Here is a 17,460-nt window from a genome sequence, read left to right as displayed (position 1 = left end):
CCCCTGAGCCAGGGTCCAGCCCAAAGGCTGCATAGCACGTGGCTCTCTGGCACTACCCCGGCGGAGTGTGCGGTGTATGGGCAGTGAGGGGCATGGAGCCAAGCTAACACTGCAGGGCCTGCCCCGGGCGAAGGGATGGATGAGTCCACTCTGCACCTTCCTGCCCAAGGCACCCAGAGATTGAGGCCAGGCCTGTCAGGGTCAGGAGGTGGGAAGCAGCTGCTGTGTGGGTGGGCAGTAGAGTCAGCAGTGTAGGATCTTCATGAAGGCCTTGCGGAACTCAATGTTGAAGGTCGTGTAGATGATGGGGTTCACGGCACTGTTGACATAGCCCAGCCACGTGAAGGCGCTGTACAGGACAGGCGGGATGTTGCAGTCACAGTGTATGTTCAGGATGTGTGTGATGAAGAAGGGTAGCCAGCAGATGATGAAAACGCCTGAGGAAGAGGGCAACTGTCAGGCTAGCTCCCAGGGCCCAGGAGAACTGGGCTGAGAAAGTCCACCCTCACTGGAGTACCTGAATTATATCTTATACGCTATGTTTCTAGCTCTGAGGCTGCAGACTGCAGCAGAAAAAGCAGTGAGAGAGGAGTCCCAGGTCATGGGTTCCAGATTTTCCCTGTCATCCATTTGTAACTAACAGCTCACTTCACCTCCCTCAGATTCATTTTCCTTATTGGCCAATACCTACCTCACAGCAGTAACAGTTGCTGTCAGTCAGCTCCAACTCACATCAACCCCATGTGTGTCAGAGTAGAACTATGCTCCATAAGGTTTCAGTGGCTGATTTTTTTGAAGTAGAGCACCAAATATTTCTTCCAAGTTGCCTCTGGATGGATGGAAACCCTTAACCTTTCAGTTAGCAGCCAAGTGTATTAACTGTTTGTCCTACCCAGGGTTCCTACTTACCTCAGAACCAAAAACAACAAACCAAGCTCACTGCCATCGAGTTGCTTCTGACTCATAGCGACCCCTCCTTGGATTTCCGAGGCAGTATCACTACGGAAGTAGATTACCCAATCTTCCTTCCGAGGAGTGGCTGGTGGATTTGAACCGCAGCCTTCTGGTTAGCAGTCAAATGCCTTAGGCACTGTGCAGCTACCTCAGAGGCAAGGATAAATGGTTTGAAAACAAACCCAAAAGGTTAACATGCTAGCCCTAGTCAGACAGTAGAAACAGAAATTCCTACTAACTCCTGCTCATCTCTGAGAACAGTGTCTTTCTCAGAAGCTGGAAGTGGACAGAGTGGTAGCAGTGGTAGAATGAAGTTTGGGCCTTGCTACCAACAGAGGGACAAAACAGAGCTACATACCCATCTCATGTAGCCCTCATGACATCCCTGTGAGGTAGATGGAAACTGAAACTCAGATGGTTCTGTGATTTATTCAAGGTCACTTCACTCTTTGGTGGCAAAGTTAACATCTGAGCTCAAGCCTACCTAGGTCCCAAATGGCCAGGCTCTTGCTAGGCCTCCACCCACTTCCCTCAACCCCTAATCCCTACCTGGAAGCTATGCCCACCCTTTTACACTGGCCTCAGCCTGCTCTGCTTGTCTACCTCAGGTGCATTCTTCTTCCAGGAGCCCCCTGGTCAGACAGGCCATTCTTCATGCAGCCATAGGGTACAGGTAAGGCCTATAGGTACAGGGAGAGTCCCTGTGGGCAGAGCAGCTTGCTGGAAAGAGAAGATGGCAGAGTGGAGATCCCATGAAGTGTAGGAACAGGTCTACTCAGATCCTGTCACACCCCAACTTTGTGACCATAGGTCAGCCCCTTCACCTGCCTGTGACCCCATCTCTCATTCAGAAAACAAGGCTGGTATCACCTGCCCCACTTACAACATCAATGTGAAACACTTCGTGGACAGCCCTGGGGCTACAGGGAGGGCTTAGTCACATCCACCTCTCCTTTTCCCAACCATCTTTATCAGTCCACCCTTTGATTTTTGAACTTTATTATATGGCTTTCTGGAAGACTTCTACTTAAAAGTCTTGCCTGACTGATAGGACCATGCCCTCATTTGGATCAGGGACCCCCTTTGAAAGTTCCATTGTTGTTTTGTTTTTTGTTTTCCCACAGTTCTTGTCTCATAGGAACCTGATTTCACTCAAGTGCATGAAATTTTCCAGTTCCTCAATAAGAACAATATTAGCAAAAACTGTAATAACACTTACTGTGTATACTGTTTTACAGTTTATAGAATGCTTTCACCAAACATATATAACAAACATATATCACTTTACCACAACTTTGAGGAGATCCTAGAAAGGAACAGTGACTTGTCCAGTCATGAGTTGGTGACACAGTGGTTAAGTGCTTGGCTGCTAACCAAAAGGTCTTCAGTTTGAATCCACCAGCCACTCAGGATGAGAAAGATGTGGCAGTCTACTTCCACAAGCTTGGAAACCCTATGGGGCAGTTCTACTCTGTCCTATAGGGTCACTATGAGTCAGAATCAACTTGATAGCAATAGTTTTGGGTCAAGTTCACATACACCAGAGTCACACTGCCTGGGTTCTAATCATAGTTCTTGGTCAAGTTCTATAACCTCTAATCCTCAATTTCTCCGTCTGTAAAATGAGCACAATCATGAAATTTATCTCTTAGGGCTGTCTGTATTCCAAGAGGCTTGACCTATGCCTAACTAAGTGCCAATCCATGATTCCCTGGCCATGACTGGAAAGGGCATGGCAGGCCATAGGACCTGCAGTGATGGGTCCATCCCCAGCCAGGAATGGGTAGGGCTGGGCTGTGGCAGCAGCTGGACCAACTCACCAAGCACGATGGCGAGCATCTGGGTGGCTTTCTTCTCCTTCTGCTGGGAGAGCTTCCTGCGGCTCATGGTCTTGAGAGAGGTCCGGGTTTTGCCATTGGGCATGGACTGGATCTCAAAGATCTTGGCAATCTTGGGGTGGTCTTTGGCATGCCCATTCTTCTCTGGTTTGGCAGGGCTGTCGGGAGTGGTGTGGAGGCCATGGTGGGACGAGTCAGGGAGGGTCAGCTGGTGGTGGCTGGGTGGGATGGGGCTGTACCGGGTCCTCTCAGGTGGGCTGGTGCTGGAGAGCATCTCCATCTCCAGCCCCTGGGCTCGGCGGGCAGCTTCCTGCACCAGAGTCAGAGAGTGCTGGGTAAACCAGGCATGCTCTTAGGCATCAGCTACCCAGCCCTACCTGGCCCCCTTCCTCTCCCACTCTGGAGGTTCCTGCAAACAGCACAGGGTCACCTTTCCATGAAGATAGGGAGGATGATCACCTCAAAGGAGGAACTATCTTTACAGAACCAAGGACCACATCAACCCTTCCCTGCCTATAGGCTTATCTCTGGCCCTTCCCAAAGCCATCCCAATGCAAACTTAATGACCCCACAGCCATTCTGTGGAGACTTAGTTCCTAGGCACTTTTCTTTTATTAAGCAAATGTTTATTGAGTGCCAATCACAGAATGATGCATAGGCTCTGCCTCCAGGATCTCATGCTCTAATGCTGCAGAGATGGCACTCATCTTTGCCCTCCAGGTTGACACAGGGGGCCTAATGACCCTGCCTCAAAAACTACCAGGCTGACCAAAGGCACCTGCATCAGTACCTACACTTGGGCTTCATGTTCTCCCACTAGATGCTCACCTTAGGTACTAAAGGGCTGACTCTTGGAGCCCCACATTTTCCCTGCTGACTCACTTAGAGGGCTCCAGTTTTGATCCACTCATGGCTTTCCAGGCTATTTCTTAGGTACTTCTGTTCAGAAGGCTTGGAATCTCAGCCTGAGCTTCTGAAAACTAGGCCTCACTATACTGCTGCCTTAGCCTCTCCTGGTTTCCCACTTTGGCTATTGTTGTTGTTAGTTGTCATTGAGTTGGCCCCCAACTTATGGTGACTCTATGCACATCAGAGCAAAATGCTGCTGTTCAGTCTTGCACAATCCCCAATCTTGTGTGTGAATTGGACAATTATGATTCATCAGGATTCATTGGCTGATTTTCAGAACTAGATCTCCAGGCCTTCCTTCCTGCTGAAATCTGTTCAGTATCATAGCAACACACCAGCCTCCACTGACAGACAGGTACACATGAGGTGCATTGGCCTGGAATTAAATCTGAGTCTCTAACATGGAAGGCAAGAATTCTACCATTGAACCCACTACTCCCTTCAGTTTTGGCATCTGCTTCATAAATACCTCCTTAGAGTGCTGCCTTTGCAGCCCTTGTGAATGATGAGGACCCTGCTTCCCAAGAACACTTGTACTGAACTTCATGTGTGGTCTTCTGTGGATCCCCTGGCCTGGCCTCTGCTCACCTAGGGGATGGCAAACTTGCTGCTCCTTTTAGGATCCTGGTGCTACTATCGCTGGGCAAAGCTGGTGTCTGCTGCAATTCTGCACCTCTGGGCTTAGCATACCTGGCTGCCCCTCATCTCCACCCCTGAAGCTAGCTCCAGTCCCTACTCCTCCATCCCCTAGTCTCAGTACCTCTCTGCCTGGAAATGGTAACAGGGACATGGATTTTGGAATCACATAGGTAAATCTGCATTCAAACATGTGCTCTCTCACTAAATCTTTCATAGCCTTGGGTGAGTTACCTAGCCTTTCTCTGAGCCTCTGTTTCCTCTTTTGCAAAATGAAGATCAATAAAATCCAGAAGACTTACCTCTCAGGGTTGTTGTGAGGATTTGATGAGATAATAGGAATATGGTAGGTGTTCAATGAAGAGTGATAGCCATTATTATTTTGTGTGTATGTGTGTGAGTATTTATGACCAAGTCTTTTCTCTCAATCATATTTTTGTGTTAGGGGTACATTGCTGTATCTTTCAGAATAAAGTCTGCTGGTGAAGTGTTCTTGATGTGTCTGCCCTCACCTGAGGCAAAATGGGGGTCCCAAAGGCTCTTCACCCACTGACTAGCTGTGAGGTCACAGAGAGTCATGGGAGGTGGGCTTCTCTACAGATAGAAGGACCAGGCCCTGGGTCCCTGACCTGAACACTTACCACTCTTCGCCTGTTCACTGGGAAACTCCCATTAGACTTCATGATAACGGTGCAGAGTTTCATGTCCTCAGGGTGAGTGCAGTTGCCCTGTGGAGGGAGCCAGCATAGTGGTCACTAAAGTGAAGTAGTGAAGGGGAGGGGTGGGAAGGGGCAGGACTCCAGTGAAGGATAGCCCAGGAAGAGCTCAGACTGGGCATAAGTTCAAAGCCCAGAGATTAGATGTGGTGGTGGTGGTGGGGGCGGTGGAGGTCATAGAGGCAAAGGGAGAGTCAGTACTACAATGGGAACTGTTGGGCAGGACGAGAGACATAAGGGCCCTGACTTTTATCGAGCACCTACTTAGGGTCTGGCACCAAGCTAAACACATTCACATCCCTTCTCACCTTGAATCCTCAAGACTACTCTGTGAGGTTGGTATTATGATTCCCATTTAACAAATGAGGAAACCGAGGCTCAGAGAAGTTAAGCAACTTGCCCAAGGTCATGAGGTAAAAAAAGTGGCAGGGCCAGGATTTGAAACTGTTGAGTTTAATCCTAAAGCTCTTGTTCCTTCCACACCCACCTTCAGTCTTCTTCAAGGAGGGCTGTGTGGAGGGGAGAATTGAATCACATAAAAGGGAGGAGGTGAAAGAGGGCCAGAGAAGAGAAGTGGGGAAGAAGAGTGAGGAAGAAGAAAATGTGCATGGAGAAGTGGTTGAGAGTGTGGAAGAAAAAGAAAGTGGGGATGGGTTGTCAGAGAGAGGGAAAGGGAGACAGAGGGTACAGAGTGGAGCCCTGGTGAAGCAATGGTTAAGTGCTCAGATGCTAACAAAAAGGTCAGCATTCAAACCCACCAGCCACTCCATGGGAAAAAAAGACCTGGTGATCTGTTCCCATAAAGATTACAGCCTAGGAAACCCTGTGGAGCACTTCTACTCTGTCATGGGTTGCTATAAGTTAGAATCAACTCAATGGCACACAACAACAAAACGAAAGAGAGGGAGAGGAGCCAAGAAAGGTACTGAGGGCTGCTGCATTCAGACATAGCTGTAAAGACTCCTTTTCCCAGTTGATCCTCCACTCTACTTCCCACTCCTGGAGACTCAAGTTTTCTCCACTGAGGCCCAATCCACCCTCATGAGCTCCTCAGAGCCCTACCAGCCTGAACCTCATTCTGCTGGGGTGTCCCAGGCCCCAGCTGAGAATGGGATGAGCCCCCTTTGTAGTGGTAGGTAGGGACCCTGGGGGAGTGGGAATCTCAGGACCTTGAGTGGGGCCTTCAAGTTGGCCCTGAAAGCTCGGCTGCTGCGCTTGGTGTTAACTCGTTTGCGGCGCTTGCGGAGGACAATGTAGATCTTGATGTAGACCAGCAGGGTGACGATGAAGGGCACGTAGAAGGAGACAATAGAGGAGTAGACCACAAAGGCAGGATTGGCGATGATGCACTCATTCTGGTCTGTGGGAAGGAGAGCCCCAGGTGGGCAGGACATTAACAACCCACTGGGCCCCAGCACCTCATGAGCATACTTCCCTCAGGAACAAGCAAGAATTTAATAGAGAAGATAACTAAATGTTTAAGGTTGTATGGAAATGTTAGATGTAAATAAATGCACAATATGTTGTTGTTGAGTATTAAAAATACAACCATGAGCCAATAATTTTGCTGTGATTGACTGTCCCCAACTTTTTCCATTAATAATCCCTTGTTATTTGATCATTACTTTTGTCACCTGTGTATAAACAAGTGGAGCCAGAATGCTCAGAAAAATTGATGGAAGAAAATTTTAAAAGACTCAGATATGATTTTGGCCTTTCCTGTATATTGGAGGAAGGTCTGTAATTTTAGGGATAAGATAACTCAAGTTCTGTTTGTTGACTCACCTGTGTTCCAAAGACACTGGTTCTCCACTTGGAGAACCAGTAATTTAGTCAAATTTCATATTCCCTTTTGGGTTTAACAGATGTCTGTCCTCTCAGGGCCTTCCCAGCTTAATCCAAGTATGTTAGACCTATTTCCTTCTTCTTGGAATTCCTGTGATACTTTTGTATCACATATTTTCAAAAATTCATTGTACCTTCTCTCATAATGGCCTCCAGAAGGTTCTCCTGTATTGCTCTTGTCTCCTTGATAAGAGTCACATTCCATGTGTGACAAGGTGGCACTTGGTGTCTCCTCTGTCTGAGATGCTCCTTACTTTGCCTCACACAAGAATGGGCATGTGGTTGGCTCATTTTCTATTTGTTCTAGCTTACCTGCTCCAGGAAGCTCAAGCCTGGCTCTTGGGGCTGCAACCTCATTACAAAAAATACCATTGTCAGGGATTGATGGAAGCCCAATAGCCTCCCCCCCCCCATGCAAATGCATACACACATACACACACACACACACACGTTCAGTTTGTGAAGCTATCTGGCCTACTACAATTTAATAAGCAAAAGTGAAAGTACCTAGACATTCTCCCAAATCCTTATCTCCACTCATCATCTAACTCTACTGTGACCCAGACTATTGTCTCCTCTTTAGTCCAACCTGAAAACACTCTGGGTTGGGCTTGGCCTAGGGGACCCAGCCTAGCTTCAGTTCTGGGGTGGTATCAGGGCCTTCATTGGGCCATATACATATACCCATACGTAAGCCAGCTAAGCCCCAGGCAGGCTAAGGCAGCACTCACCTGTGTTGTTGAGTCCAAAGAGCAGCGGGCAAGAGATGGTAAAGGACAGGACCCAAACAATGGTGATCATGACAGTGACACGGCGCTTGGAGCTGTAGCGTGTGTTGTAGAGCATGGGCATGGCCACAGCTGTGTATCTGCAGGGTGGGGGCAGGTGGAACAGAAGGGGCCTGAGTTTGGCTAGGCCCCAGAATCTCTCACTCCACAACATGCACACACCAGAGATACCCTTGTTTCTTGTACCTGGATTGCTAGTCTACCTCTGTGAAGCCTGCTTGACTACTCCAACTTGCCCCTCTCCTGGCCTCAAGCTCAGACAGCAAGGACAATTGGTGATACCTAATCAAACTCTTAATGACTGATTGGCTTCTGTTTGCTTCTGCATCATACTTATCACTCTAGGGTTCTGAAAACTTCCATAACTTTCCCAGGATCAAGGGCTTATGTCAAAGAAAAGTGCTTTGTCCTCCACACCAGTCACTCTCTTAACTGTTCTTGGTAGCATCACTGTCCATCAGATGACCTCACTCTAGGGAGCCTGCACTCTCCTCGATACACAGACACACATGTACTCACATGCACAGAACCATACATATGGTGTTTGAGACAATCTGGCCCTGAAGGAGAGAGGGAGCAACTGGAAAGAAACCTCTCCTACCTTGGTTGTGGCTTACCTGTCAATGCTGATGGCACACAGGTTCAGTATGCTTGCTGTGCACATCATAACATCCAGAGTGACAAAGATGTCACAGTGAATCCTGCTGAATTTCCACTCTCCCACCACCTGGAGACAAAGCAACATAATGGGTGGACAGTGGGAGGAAAGGAGATTAACTGAGGTCTTGTGGATGGGCAGATGGGCTCAGCAGGCAACTGTGGGAGTCTTGGGTACCTCAAGCTGGGGTGTGGGAGAGAAGAGGAGAAGGAATGGGGAATCACGCCCATGGGCATCTGGACCCTGGTCCTTCTACTCCTGGACGTGTAAGTCCGTTTTGTTCCAAGAACTGTGCTAGAAGAAAGACAGCCAACTTAAACTGAGCATTAAATTTTGATCTTTAATCTGTCAAACATCTGTGTAATCTCCTGGCAATCCTTATTTTACCAATGAGGAAACTGACTCGCAGAAAAGGGCAGTGAGTTGTTCAAAACCTTTCAGCTCAGCTTCGGGGCCTGCTGTGGCCCAGGTTTCTGGGTGAGCCAGGTAAGTCCTACAAGGCCTGGCATGGCACAAAGGAGAGGATGGGGGCCCAATAGTGTGTTAATAATGGTGAAGATGATGATGTTCTAGGAAACAGGGAAGAAATTGCTGTTCTTCATTATAGAGAGAGAATGAAAGAAGAGAAATCCAGGCTAGAACTTTGGAAGAGAATGTGTTGGGGTGGAGCTGCTGTAATGATCTACCTTTTGTAGGATGGAAAATGAGGATTCTAGCTCCTAGCAAGAGCATTCTGCATCCCCTGCTCCCACTACACACACACACACACACACACTCTCTCTCTCTCTCATATCTGTTTCTTTCTCTTGCTTTCACTCTCTCATATTCCATGCACACACACACACAAATTCCTACCCTCTCCCTTACACACACCTACACAAACACACATCCATAACTACATTCTCTTATATCCCCACACATTTCCATAGTCTCTACCCCTTATTCTTTCTCACTTTCACATTCCTTACACACACACATTTCCACAACTCCACATATTCTCCATATCTTCCATATCTCCACTTACTCATATTCTGTCTCTCATCTGCCTCACACACACACATACACACAAACTTCTGTGCTTTTACCCTGACACACACATACATGCACTCTCTCTCTCATCCTCCTTATACACATTCCCATGCCCTCTAACCATTTATACATACATTCACTTTCACTCACTCTCTCTTATTCTTTTAATACACACATGCACACACACATTCTCATACTCTCCCTTACGTACATATATACACATATTTCCAACCCCTTTATGTACACACACCCACACTCTCACTCCCTTTAATACACATGCACACACACTCTCATACCCTCCTTTATACTACACACATATGAACATACTCCCATACCTGGCATTTACAGGCACATGTTCATATGCTCACACAGCAGGCTAGCCCTAGCAATTTTGGAAATTTGGAGCCACCCCAATTCTGGAGGACAGAGTCAGGACAGGGAGATATACCTTAAGTGTCTACTAATAGGAGGAAAGAGGAGCAGGCAGGACCCTCAGGGCAGTTCCAACTCCGGTGGTGGTACAGCAGCATACAGCTGAGCAACAGGCTAATTGTAATGCTGCTCATTCTTATCACTGCCCTCAGTCATGAAACCAAACGCAGGCATTTCAGCTCAATGACGGGCAATGAAACAGCTGTCGGGGAGGGAAGGAAATAGCAGTTTTTCCTGGAAGACAGGAAGCCTCTCATGTGGCCCTGCCTTCTCTGGGGCTCAAGTGGGGACACCAGAACAAGGTCTTTTCCTGGGCTTCCTGCACAGTAGTGCTAGCAAGGTGGGCAGAGCTGACAGCTGGATGTCCACTTGGGGTTGGGGGTAGGGTGGGGAGAGGGGTAGTGTAAGAGGCTTCTCCGGAGTAAACAGAGTCTACCTTAACTCTTTTGTAACCTGTGGTACATATAAGTACCACATGTATTTTCCACCTCTGGGGCTTCTTGGGAGGCTTCCCTCTAATACACACATATAGTATGTGCTGGCATAAGGGGTGAAGACTTGTGTAATTGCATAAAACAGAAGGTGGCATATTGCTGTGTTGAGAGGTTATGCAATATGAGGTGATGCATCCTGGAAGAGTGATTGTTTATAATTTTGTCTCTTTGGGTTTCTGGCTTGTAAGTGTATTTACTATTTCCTATGCATTTTTGGAAATGTGTGGTGTTCAAGATAGGGAAATATACAAGTGAATATTTTTTTTTTTGCATGGCTCATCCCACCTATCCTGCCATCAGAGTCTCTTGGGACATATTTGTCCCACATAATATTTATCAAAATTTGCTACACCTACCAAGAAGCCCTGGTGGTACAGTGGTTAAAGGACTTGGCTGTTAACCAAAAGGTTTGTGATTTGAACCCACCCACTGGTCTGCAGAAGAAAGATGAGGCAGTCTGCTTCTGTAAAGATTTACAGCCTTGAAAACACAATGGGAGTCACTATGAGTCAGAATATACTTGATGGCAGAGAGTTTGGTTTGGTTTTTCAGTCATACCTAACAAAAAATTAAAACTACTCAATGATTCAGCATGCATTCCATTACCAAAAACCATTATATCTATAAAATCTTATAAGCAAAAAATAGTTTGGTAATGTAAGGGTTAAGGCATCATTAGGCAGGGCTCAGGTCCATGTGGTTCCTCCACCCAGAAGCCCCTCTTGAAACTGGTATTTCAGAATTGCTTTCATGTTGCTGGGGGTCCGGGTCTGAGATGAGGCCTCTCCATCCTCTCTCATACCTCCCTTCCTCCCTGCCTACCTTTTTTTCTACAAACATTTATCAAGCCCTAATGTGCCAGGCTCTATCCTAGACTCTAGGGTACAGCTGTGAATGATATAAACATTGTCCCCGACTTCAGGGAGCTCTCAATAGTTCAGCCCCCAAATTGCCTTTCTGGAGCCCGGAAAAGGAAGGGTTTCCTCTGCGGTCCCAGGAATAGCTGCTCTAGAGAGCTATTTGGGGCAGCAGAATCAAAGACTCAAGAATCAATATCACTAGTTACTGTTTATTGACTATCTACCATAGACACTATCCTTTATCTTATTTATTATTCTTAAAACTCTTAAAAGAGAGATCACTTTTCCCCATTTCACAGATGAGAAAACTGAGCCCCCAAAAACAAAACAAAACCCGCTGCCCTTGGAGTCAATTCTGACTCATAGCAACCCTATAGGACAGAGTAGAACTGCCCCAAAGGGTTTCCAAGACTGTAAACCTTTACAGAAGCAGACTGCCTCATCTTTCTCCCAAGGAGTGGCTGGTGGGTTCCAAATTAGCAGCTGAATGCCATAACCACTGCACAACCAGAGCTCCCTAAACTGACGCCCAGAGACATAACATAGCTAAGTTCACCCAGCTGGTGTGTGGCAGAGCTGGAGTTAAGAGACATTATAGCCTACCCTCTTTACTAAGCAGTCTTGGAAAGGACCATCTAGTTTGTTAAAGAGGAGGTAATTATGCATAAAGCTCTTGGTAAACATCATGTATGAAAATGAGAGATTATAATTTATCAGTGGACACACTTGGGGTCAGAGATGAACACAGAGTTGTCTAAATCATTTGGTGACTTAGTACCAGGGGAGGGCTGGGTCCCAGGTGACCCAATCCCACTCCAGAGATCTTTGCTCTGCACCTTTCAGTGTCACACATGCACATTCTTGCTCATGCGAAGCTGGAGACCAGTAGGAGGGCCTTGAACCAGCTCAGCTAAGTCATAACTAACATTTATTAAGCACTCACTAGGGTCAATGAAAAGGAGCTCTGGTGCTGTTCTGGGGAAGGCATTTGTCTGCTAATCAAAAGACTGGTGGTTCAAACCCACCCGCTGTTCCATAGTATGAGACAATCTACTTCTGCAAAAATTTACAGCCTTGGGAATCCAATGGGGGTTGCTGTGAGTCAGAATTGACTCCACGGCAGTGTTTTTTTTGTGGTTGTTGTTGTTGCTGTTTTTGTTTTTTGGGGTCAATAAAAGAGAACCCATGGTGATATAATGGTCAAATGCTAAGCTGCTAACTGAAAGGTCAGCAGTTCAGACCCACTAGTAGCTCTTTGGGAGAAAGATGTGGCAGTCTGCTTCAGTAAAGATTGTAGCCTTAGTAACCCCATGGAGCAGTTTTATTCTGTCCTGTATGGTGGCTATGGGTCACAATCAACTCAACAGCAACAGGGTTGGATTTTATTTTTGGTTTAGGGTCAATAAAAAGTTGAGACAATGTATTTTAAATAGGACTTTCTGCCCAGCTTTTCTTTTGATCGAGGTACTCTGGGAGAGTTTGTGCACTGCCTTCTGAATGTGGCCTTCCCTACTTTGCCCCCCATCAAGCATTCAACTTCATCCTTAAAGTAATGGTAAACATGTATGTTTAAAATATCTGGGGGAAGAGCTTATAGAGTCTTAGGGGTCCCAGTGCAGCCCATGTACATAATCTATCCAGGCTTAGAGTGTCTGGGTAGGGATGGTGAGTATGAAGGCCAGCAGGACCCAGTCCCAGAGCCCTAGACAAAGCTCAAACAAGAGGGTGCCTTTTTGCCCGGGCAGGGTGAAGGTGAAGGGGAGGATCCTCTCTATGTAAAGAAGTGCTAGATATCTACCATCATATTCATCACCATTGTTGTTGTTGTTGTTGTTATGTGCCGTCGAGTCAAACCCGACTCATAGCGACCCCTCCTTGGGTTTCCGAGGCAGTATCACTACGGAAGTAGGATTGCCCAACCTTCCTTCCGAGGAGTGGCTGGTGGGTTTGACCATTTAGCATGGCTTATTTTTATCTAGCTGCTTTTTATCTAAGCTCTTTACATACATCAATTCATTTGATTCTCAAATGACATTATGGGGTAAGTACCATTATTGTCTCCATTTTATAGATAAGGAAACAGAGGCACAAAGAGTGTAAGTTTGTTTTGACTACCATTTTTCCCTGATGGTCTAAAGCCTAGGACCCTCCTTTGGAAGGAAGTAGAAGAGGAATAAGCCTAAACTTTAAGGAGGGACTCCATGGGAAGAAGCTTTCAGACAGAACATGGGATGAACAGAATCTAAGGGCTTCCATAAACACACTATGGAGCAACTGGACCCCTGGCTTGTGACACCTGTATGCTTTTATGTTGTTTTGCATTTATTGTTTGTTTGGCTCTTCCTTAATATTTAGTCAGGTCATTTGGAAACTCCCAGACTGTTTTGGCTGTGCTAAAGGAAGCCAAGGAAATGATGGACCACCAGGGACCGGGGCTCCCTGTAGGCCAGTGTAGTGGTAAGAGGAAGCACAGGGAGCCTCTTGGGAGTTTGGGAACAGGCAGGTGTTACACTTTACACTTGCCCCCTTCCTAACCTTGACTTTCCCTAGAGGTCTCCTCTGCTCCAACCTAGAAAGGTTTCATGTTTCCTTTTAACAATGGAGTCCTTCCCTCCCAGGCAAGGGCTGGCTTCCATAGCACAGGTACACTCCTCGCTTGCCCAAGAGGAGCAGGGAAGGCTCAATGAGCTAAGTGATGGCTCTTTCCTGAATTCCTGGTCACCTTACCATGTACCCAGACCCCAAAGCCAGCTTCAGCCCCGCCTCCAGAATCTAGGGCAGACAAAGGGGTGGATCCACCTTGTTTCCACCCAAATCCTCTAGACATGTCCACATCTCAGTACCCATGATCCCTAGAGATGGGTCCACACTTGGATACTCATCTATCAGCAGTTTCTCCCTTTGCTGGGTGAACTGGGTCAGGATAGGTGACTTTTCAAAGCATCTGCTGCCTATTCTGTAGAGTGAGAAGAGTAGTATCAATGCCCAGGGTTTCTGTGTCTTCTGCATCTGGGTCTGCGTATGCCCAGCACAGTGTCTGGATGATAGCAGGGGACTGCCCATCCACCATCACCAAGCACTGAGCTCGGCTGTTGGGGCTGGGCAATGGGTAACTCCATGGCCCTTTTTAAGACAAGAGGGCTGCAGCACATGGAGGCCTCTACCTGTGGGTCCCAGATATAGCACTGGAAGAAATTGGGGGAGAAAGAGAAACAAGGGATAAGGACAACTTGGAAAAGTGAGCATCCCCACCCCTACTCCCCATTTTTGAAGTATGGAGACAAGAATAAAGTTTTCAGGCCTGGAAACATGAACATGTACCCTCTTGCAGGTCCTCACTAGTTACTCCATTTCCACCATATCCTAATGTGTCCTAAAAAAGAACTACCTAGAGCAAAGGGGTTAATGAGCACCAACTCTGGAGTCAGAACTCCACCCCAGACCTGCCAGCTGTGTGAGACTGAAGAAATCACCTAACTTCTTTGACCAACACGTTCACCATCTATGTTGTTGTTGTTGTTGTTATTTGCCGTTGAGTCGGCCCCGACTCATAGCGACCCCTCCTTGGGTTTCCGAGGCAGTATCACTACGGAAGTAGGATTGCCCAACCTTCCGAGGAGTGGCTGGTGGGTTTGAACCACCAGCCTTCTGGTTAGCAGTCAAGTGCCTTAGGCACTATGCTACCAGTCACCATCTATAAATAGGCAATAATGGCAACTTTTCAGGACAGCTAGGAGGACTACAAACAACCTAACACACTGCCGTGGAGTCAGATCGGACTCATAGCAACCCTTCCTTGGGTTTCTGAGGCAGTATCACTACAGAGGTAGATTGCCCAACCTTCCTTCTGTGGAGTGGCTGGTGAGATAACATTGTATAAAAGTACTTAACACAAGGTCAGCACTGAGTAAGCACTCTTTAAATCATAGGTTTGGTTACTAAGGAGATAATCTTCCCATTTTATAAGGAGAAAGTTGGGCCCAGAGTAGAGGAGGACCCCACCTGGAAGGCACCAGGTGATCTATTGGTAGAAATCAGTGAGGAATCTAGCCTCCAGGCTCTGGCATGGGGCCCTCCTGGAGAAGGCTCTGGAGCAAGAGAGAAGCCCAGACCTACCTCCAGGTAGACAACCCAGGGCATGACCAGTGTGGCTACGAGGAGGTCGGCCACAGCGAGGCTGACGATCAGGTAGTTGGTGGTGGTCTGCAGCGCCTTCTCACGGGACACAGCCATGCACACCAGCACGTTGCCAAAGACAATGACAAAGATGAGCAGGGTGAGCAGCATGGCGTAGTAGTTGTAGTGGGGCTTGTCTGCCTTCGCTTCAGACCCGTTGAAGGGCCGGCTCCAGTTCTGGCTCTCCAGGTCATCATCGTACCAAGACAGATTCAGAGGATCCATTGGAGCAGCGGAGCCACTGGGTGGCCAGGTTCTGGCCAGGAAAAATGGACATAAGGAATGAATAGGGTGTGTGTGTGTGGTATTTCCAACCTCAGGATTTTAAGTTTTGCACCTAACAACTTTTAAAAAAACCAGAGACTGCTGCCATTCTTCTCCTAACAAGTTCTTACAGATAGTAAACAAATGAACAAGTATAATTTTTTAAATATAATAAAACAAATGATCTTGAGAAGAGCTGACCATTCATTTATTCATTCAATACATACGTATTAAGCATATCCCATGCGCCACACTACATAAGGTAAGGCAGCTAGCGGTCCCAGCTTCCAGTGATAGTCCTAGCTTCTAGCAGATACATGCATTCATTCACCCATGAGTCAATAATATATATCAGGCACTGATCTATATAGTATGTTGTTGTTGTTGTTATGTGCCGTCGAGTCAGCCTGACTCATAGCGACCCCTCCTTGGGTTTCCGAGGCAGTATCACTACAGAAGTAGGATTGCCCAACCTTCCTTCCGAGGAGTGGCTGGTGGGTTTGAACCGCCAGCCGTCTGGTTAGCAGGCAAGTGTTTTAGCCACTATGCTACCAGAGCTCCTGATCTATATAGTATAGAGCCACAGAAAGGAACAAAATAGGCATGGTCCAGTTTAGCAGAAACAACAATCAATTAATCAATTAAATCTATGGGTGATTGTTGTTTGCTGCTGAGTCGATTCTGACTCACAGCAACCCTATGAAACCAAAACCAAACACACTGCATCGAGTCAATTCCAACTCATAGGGACGCTCATTGGTTTTCCAAGGCTGTAAATTTTACGGAAGCAGATTGCCTCATCTTCCTGTTGTAGAGCAGATGTTGGGTCTTTTCTCCCATAGAGATACTGTTGACGTTTGGGTTAGCAGCAAAGCGCTTAACCATTGTATCACCAGAGTTCCTTCTATGGGTGATAAAGACTAGGAAATAGAACAGATTGGGATGGGAGAGATACATGTCCTATTTTATGGATTTAAGGAAGGCTTCTGGAGGAAATATGGTGTTCAACAGACACCTGGAGAATGTGCAAGGATTAGTCTGGTAAAAGCTGGGAGCCAGGGGAAAGTGGGGAGGATTCTAGACCTAGGAAGTGGGTAAATGTATAGAGAGAGTGCCATTGCTGAGGACTTGAAACAGATTTGAGATAGCTGAAGCACAGAAAGACTTGGCAAGGGCTGACTCTGGGGAGGCTGCAGTCAGCCAGATCCTAAAGGGTCTTGTAAGTCATGCTAGGAATCTGAGTTTGATCCAAAGTATAGAAGGAATCCCAGGTCCAGATTTGCTTTTCAAAGTGACGATTCTGACTGCAGTGTGGGGAATGGATGGGAAGGCCCAGAAGTGGAGGCAGGGCACAGCTGGGAGGCTGGTGCAGAAATACAAGTAAGAGACATGTGGTTTTGCATGGTGTATGCAATGAGATCCCAGAGGAATGGGAGTCTCTTCCCAGGGGAGGAAAGACTTCTTGAAAGAGGTGTCATCTGAGATGAAGAATGAGGAGGAGTTAGCCAGGCAATTGATTCAGGGGAAATGTTCAAGCTAGAGAGAACACACCCCAACCTCAAAGAGCAGATACTTCTGTTTGACTCAAAGTGTAGGGCATGATAGTGAGGTTGGGGAAAATGAAACTGGATGGCCATTCATGGGCCGGATCAAGGGCTTGTAAATCTTGGGGAGCAAATGAAAGGTTGGACACAGAGGAATGACCCCATTGGACTGCTATTTTAGAAAGGTCACTCTGGAGGAGACCTCGAAGGGGGGTAAGGTTGTGGTTGTAATGCAGGTGAAATATGGTGGTCACCTGCATGGAACTAGTGGGAGTGAGGCTGGAGAGAAGTGTTCAGAATCAGGACCTGACTTCAAG

At 47.1% G+C, this 17,460-nt stretch overlaps 1 protein-coding gene across 1 annotated transcript; it reads right to left on the bottom strand.

Annotated features, from left to right (window-relative positions):
• Positions 1–243: 243 nt before the first annotated feature.
• Positions 244–15,587, bottom strand: DRD2 (dopamine receptor D2). Its single transcript, XM_007936530.2, has 7 exons — positions 15,276–15,587; positions 8,304–8,413; positions 7,630–7,766; positions 6,223–6,413; positions 4,979–5,065; positions 2,775–3,102; positions 244–437 (listed from the first exon to the last, which is right to left on the bottom strand). The coding sequence occupies exons 1-7, from the start codon at positions 15,558–15,560 to the stop codon at positions 244–246; spliced, it is 1,332 nt and encodes a 443-aa protein (XP_007934721.1). The 5' UTR covers positions 15,561–15,587.
• Between the last annotated feature and the right edge of the window lie 1,873 nt (positions 15,588–17,460).

This window comes from Orycteropus afer, unplaced genomic scaffold, assembly GCF_000298275.1.
Source record: "Orycteropus afer afer isolate SDZICR_OR568_19922 unplaced genomic scaffold, OryAfe1.0 scaffold00036, whole genome shotgun sequence".
NCBI classification, from domain to species: domain Eukaryota; kingdom Metazoa; phylum Chordata; class Mammalia; order Tubulidentata; family Orycteropodidae; genus Orycteropus; species Orycteropus afer.
Note: the sequence above shows the minus strand (reverse complement) of the source record. Positions and strands in the feature narration are given on the sequence as shown.

Excerpts from the sequence above, each read along its gene's own strand:
- DRD2 (XM_007936530.2), bottom strand. The coding sequence starts at position 15,560 with ATGGATCCTCTGAATCTGTCTTGGTACGATGATGACCTGGAGAGCCAG. Across the intron at positions 8,414-15,275 it reads CCTGGGTTGTCTACCTGGAG|GTGGTGGGAGAGTGGAAATT; the intron begins GTAGGTCTGGGC and ends CTTTGTCTCCAG. Across the intron at positions 3,103-4,978 it reads CAGTGAACAGGCGAAGAGTG|GAAGCTGCCCGCCGAGCCCA; the intron begins GTAAGTGTTCAG and ends ACTCTGGTGCAG.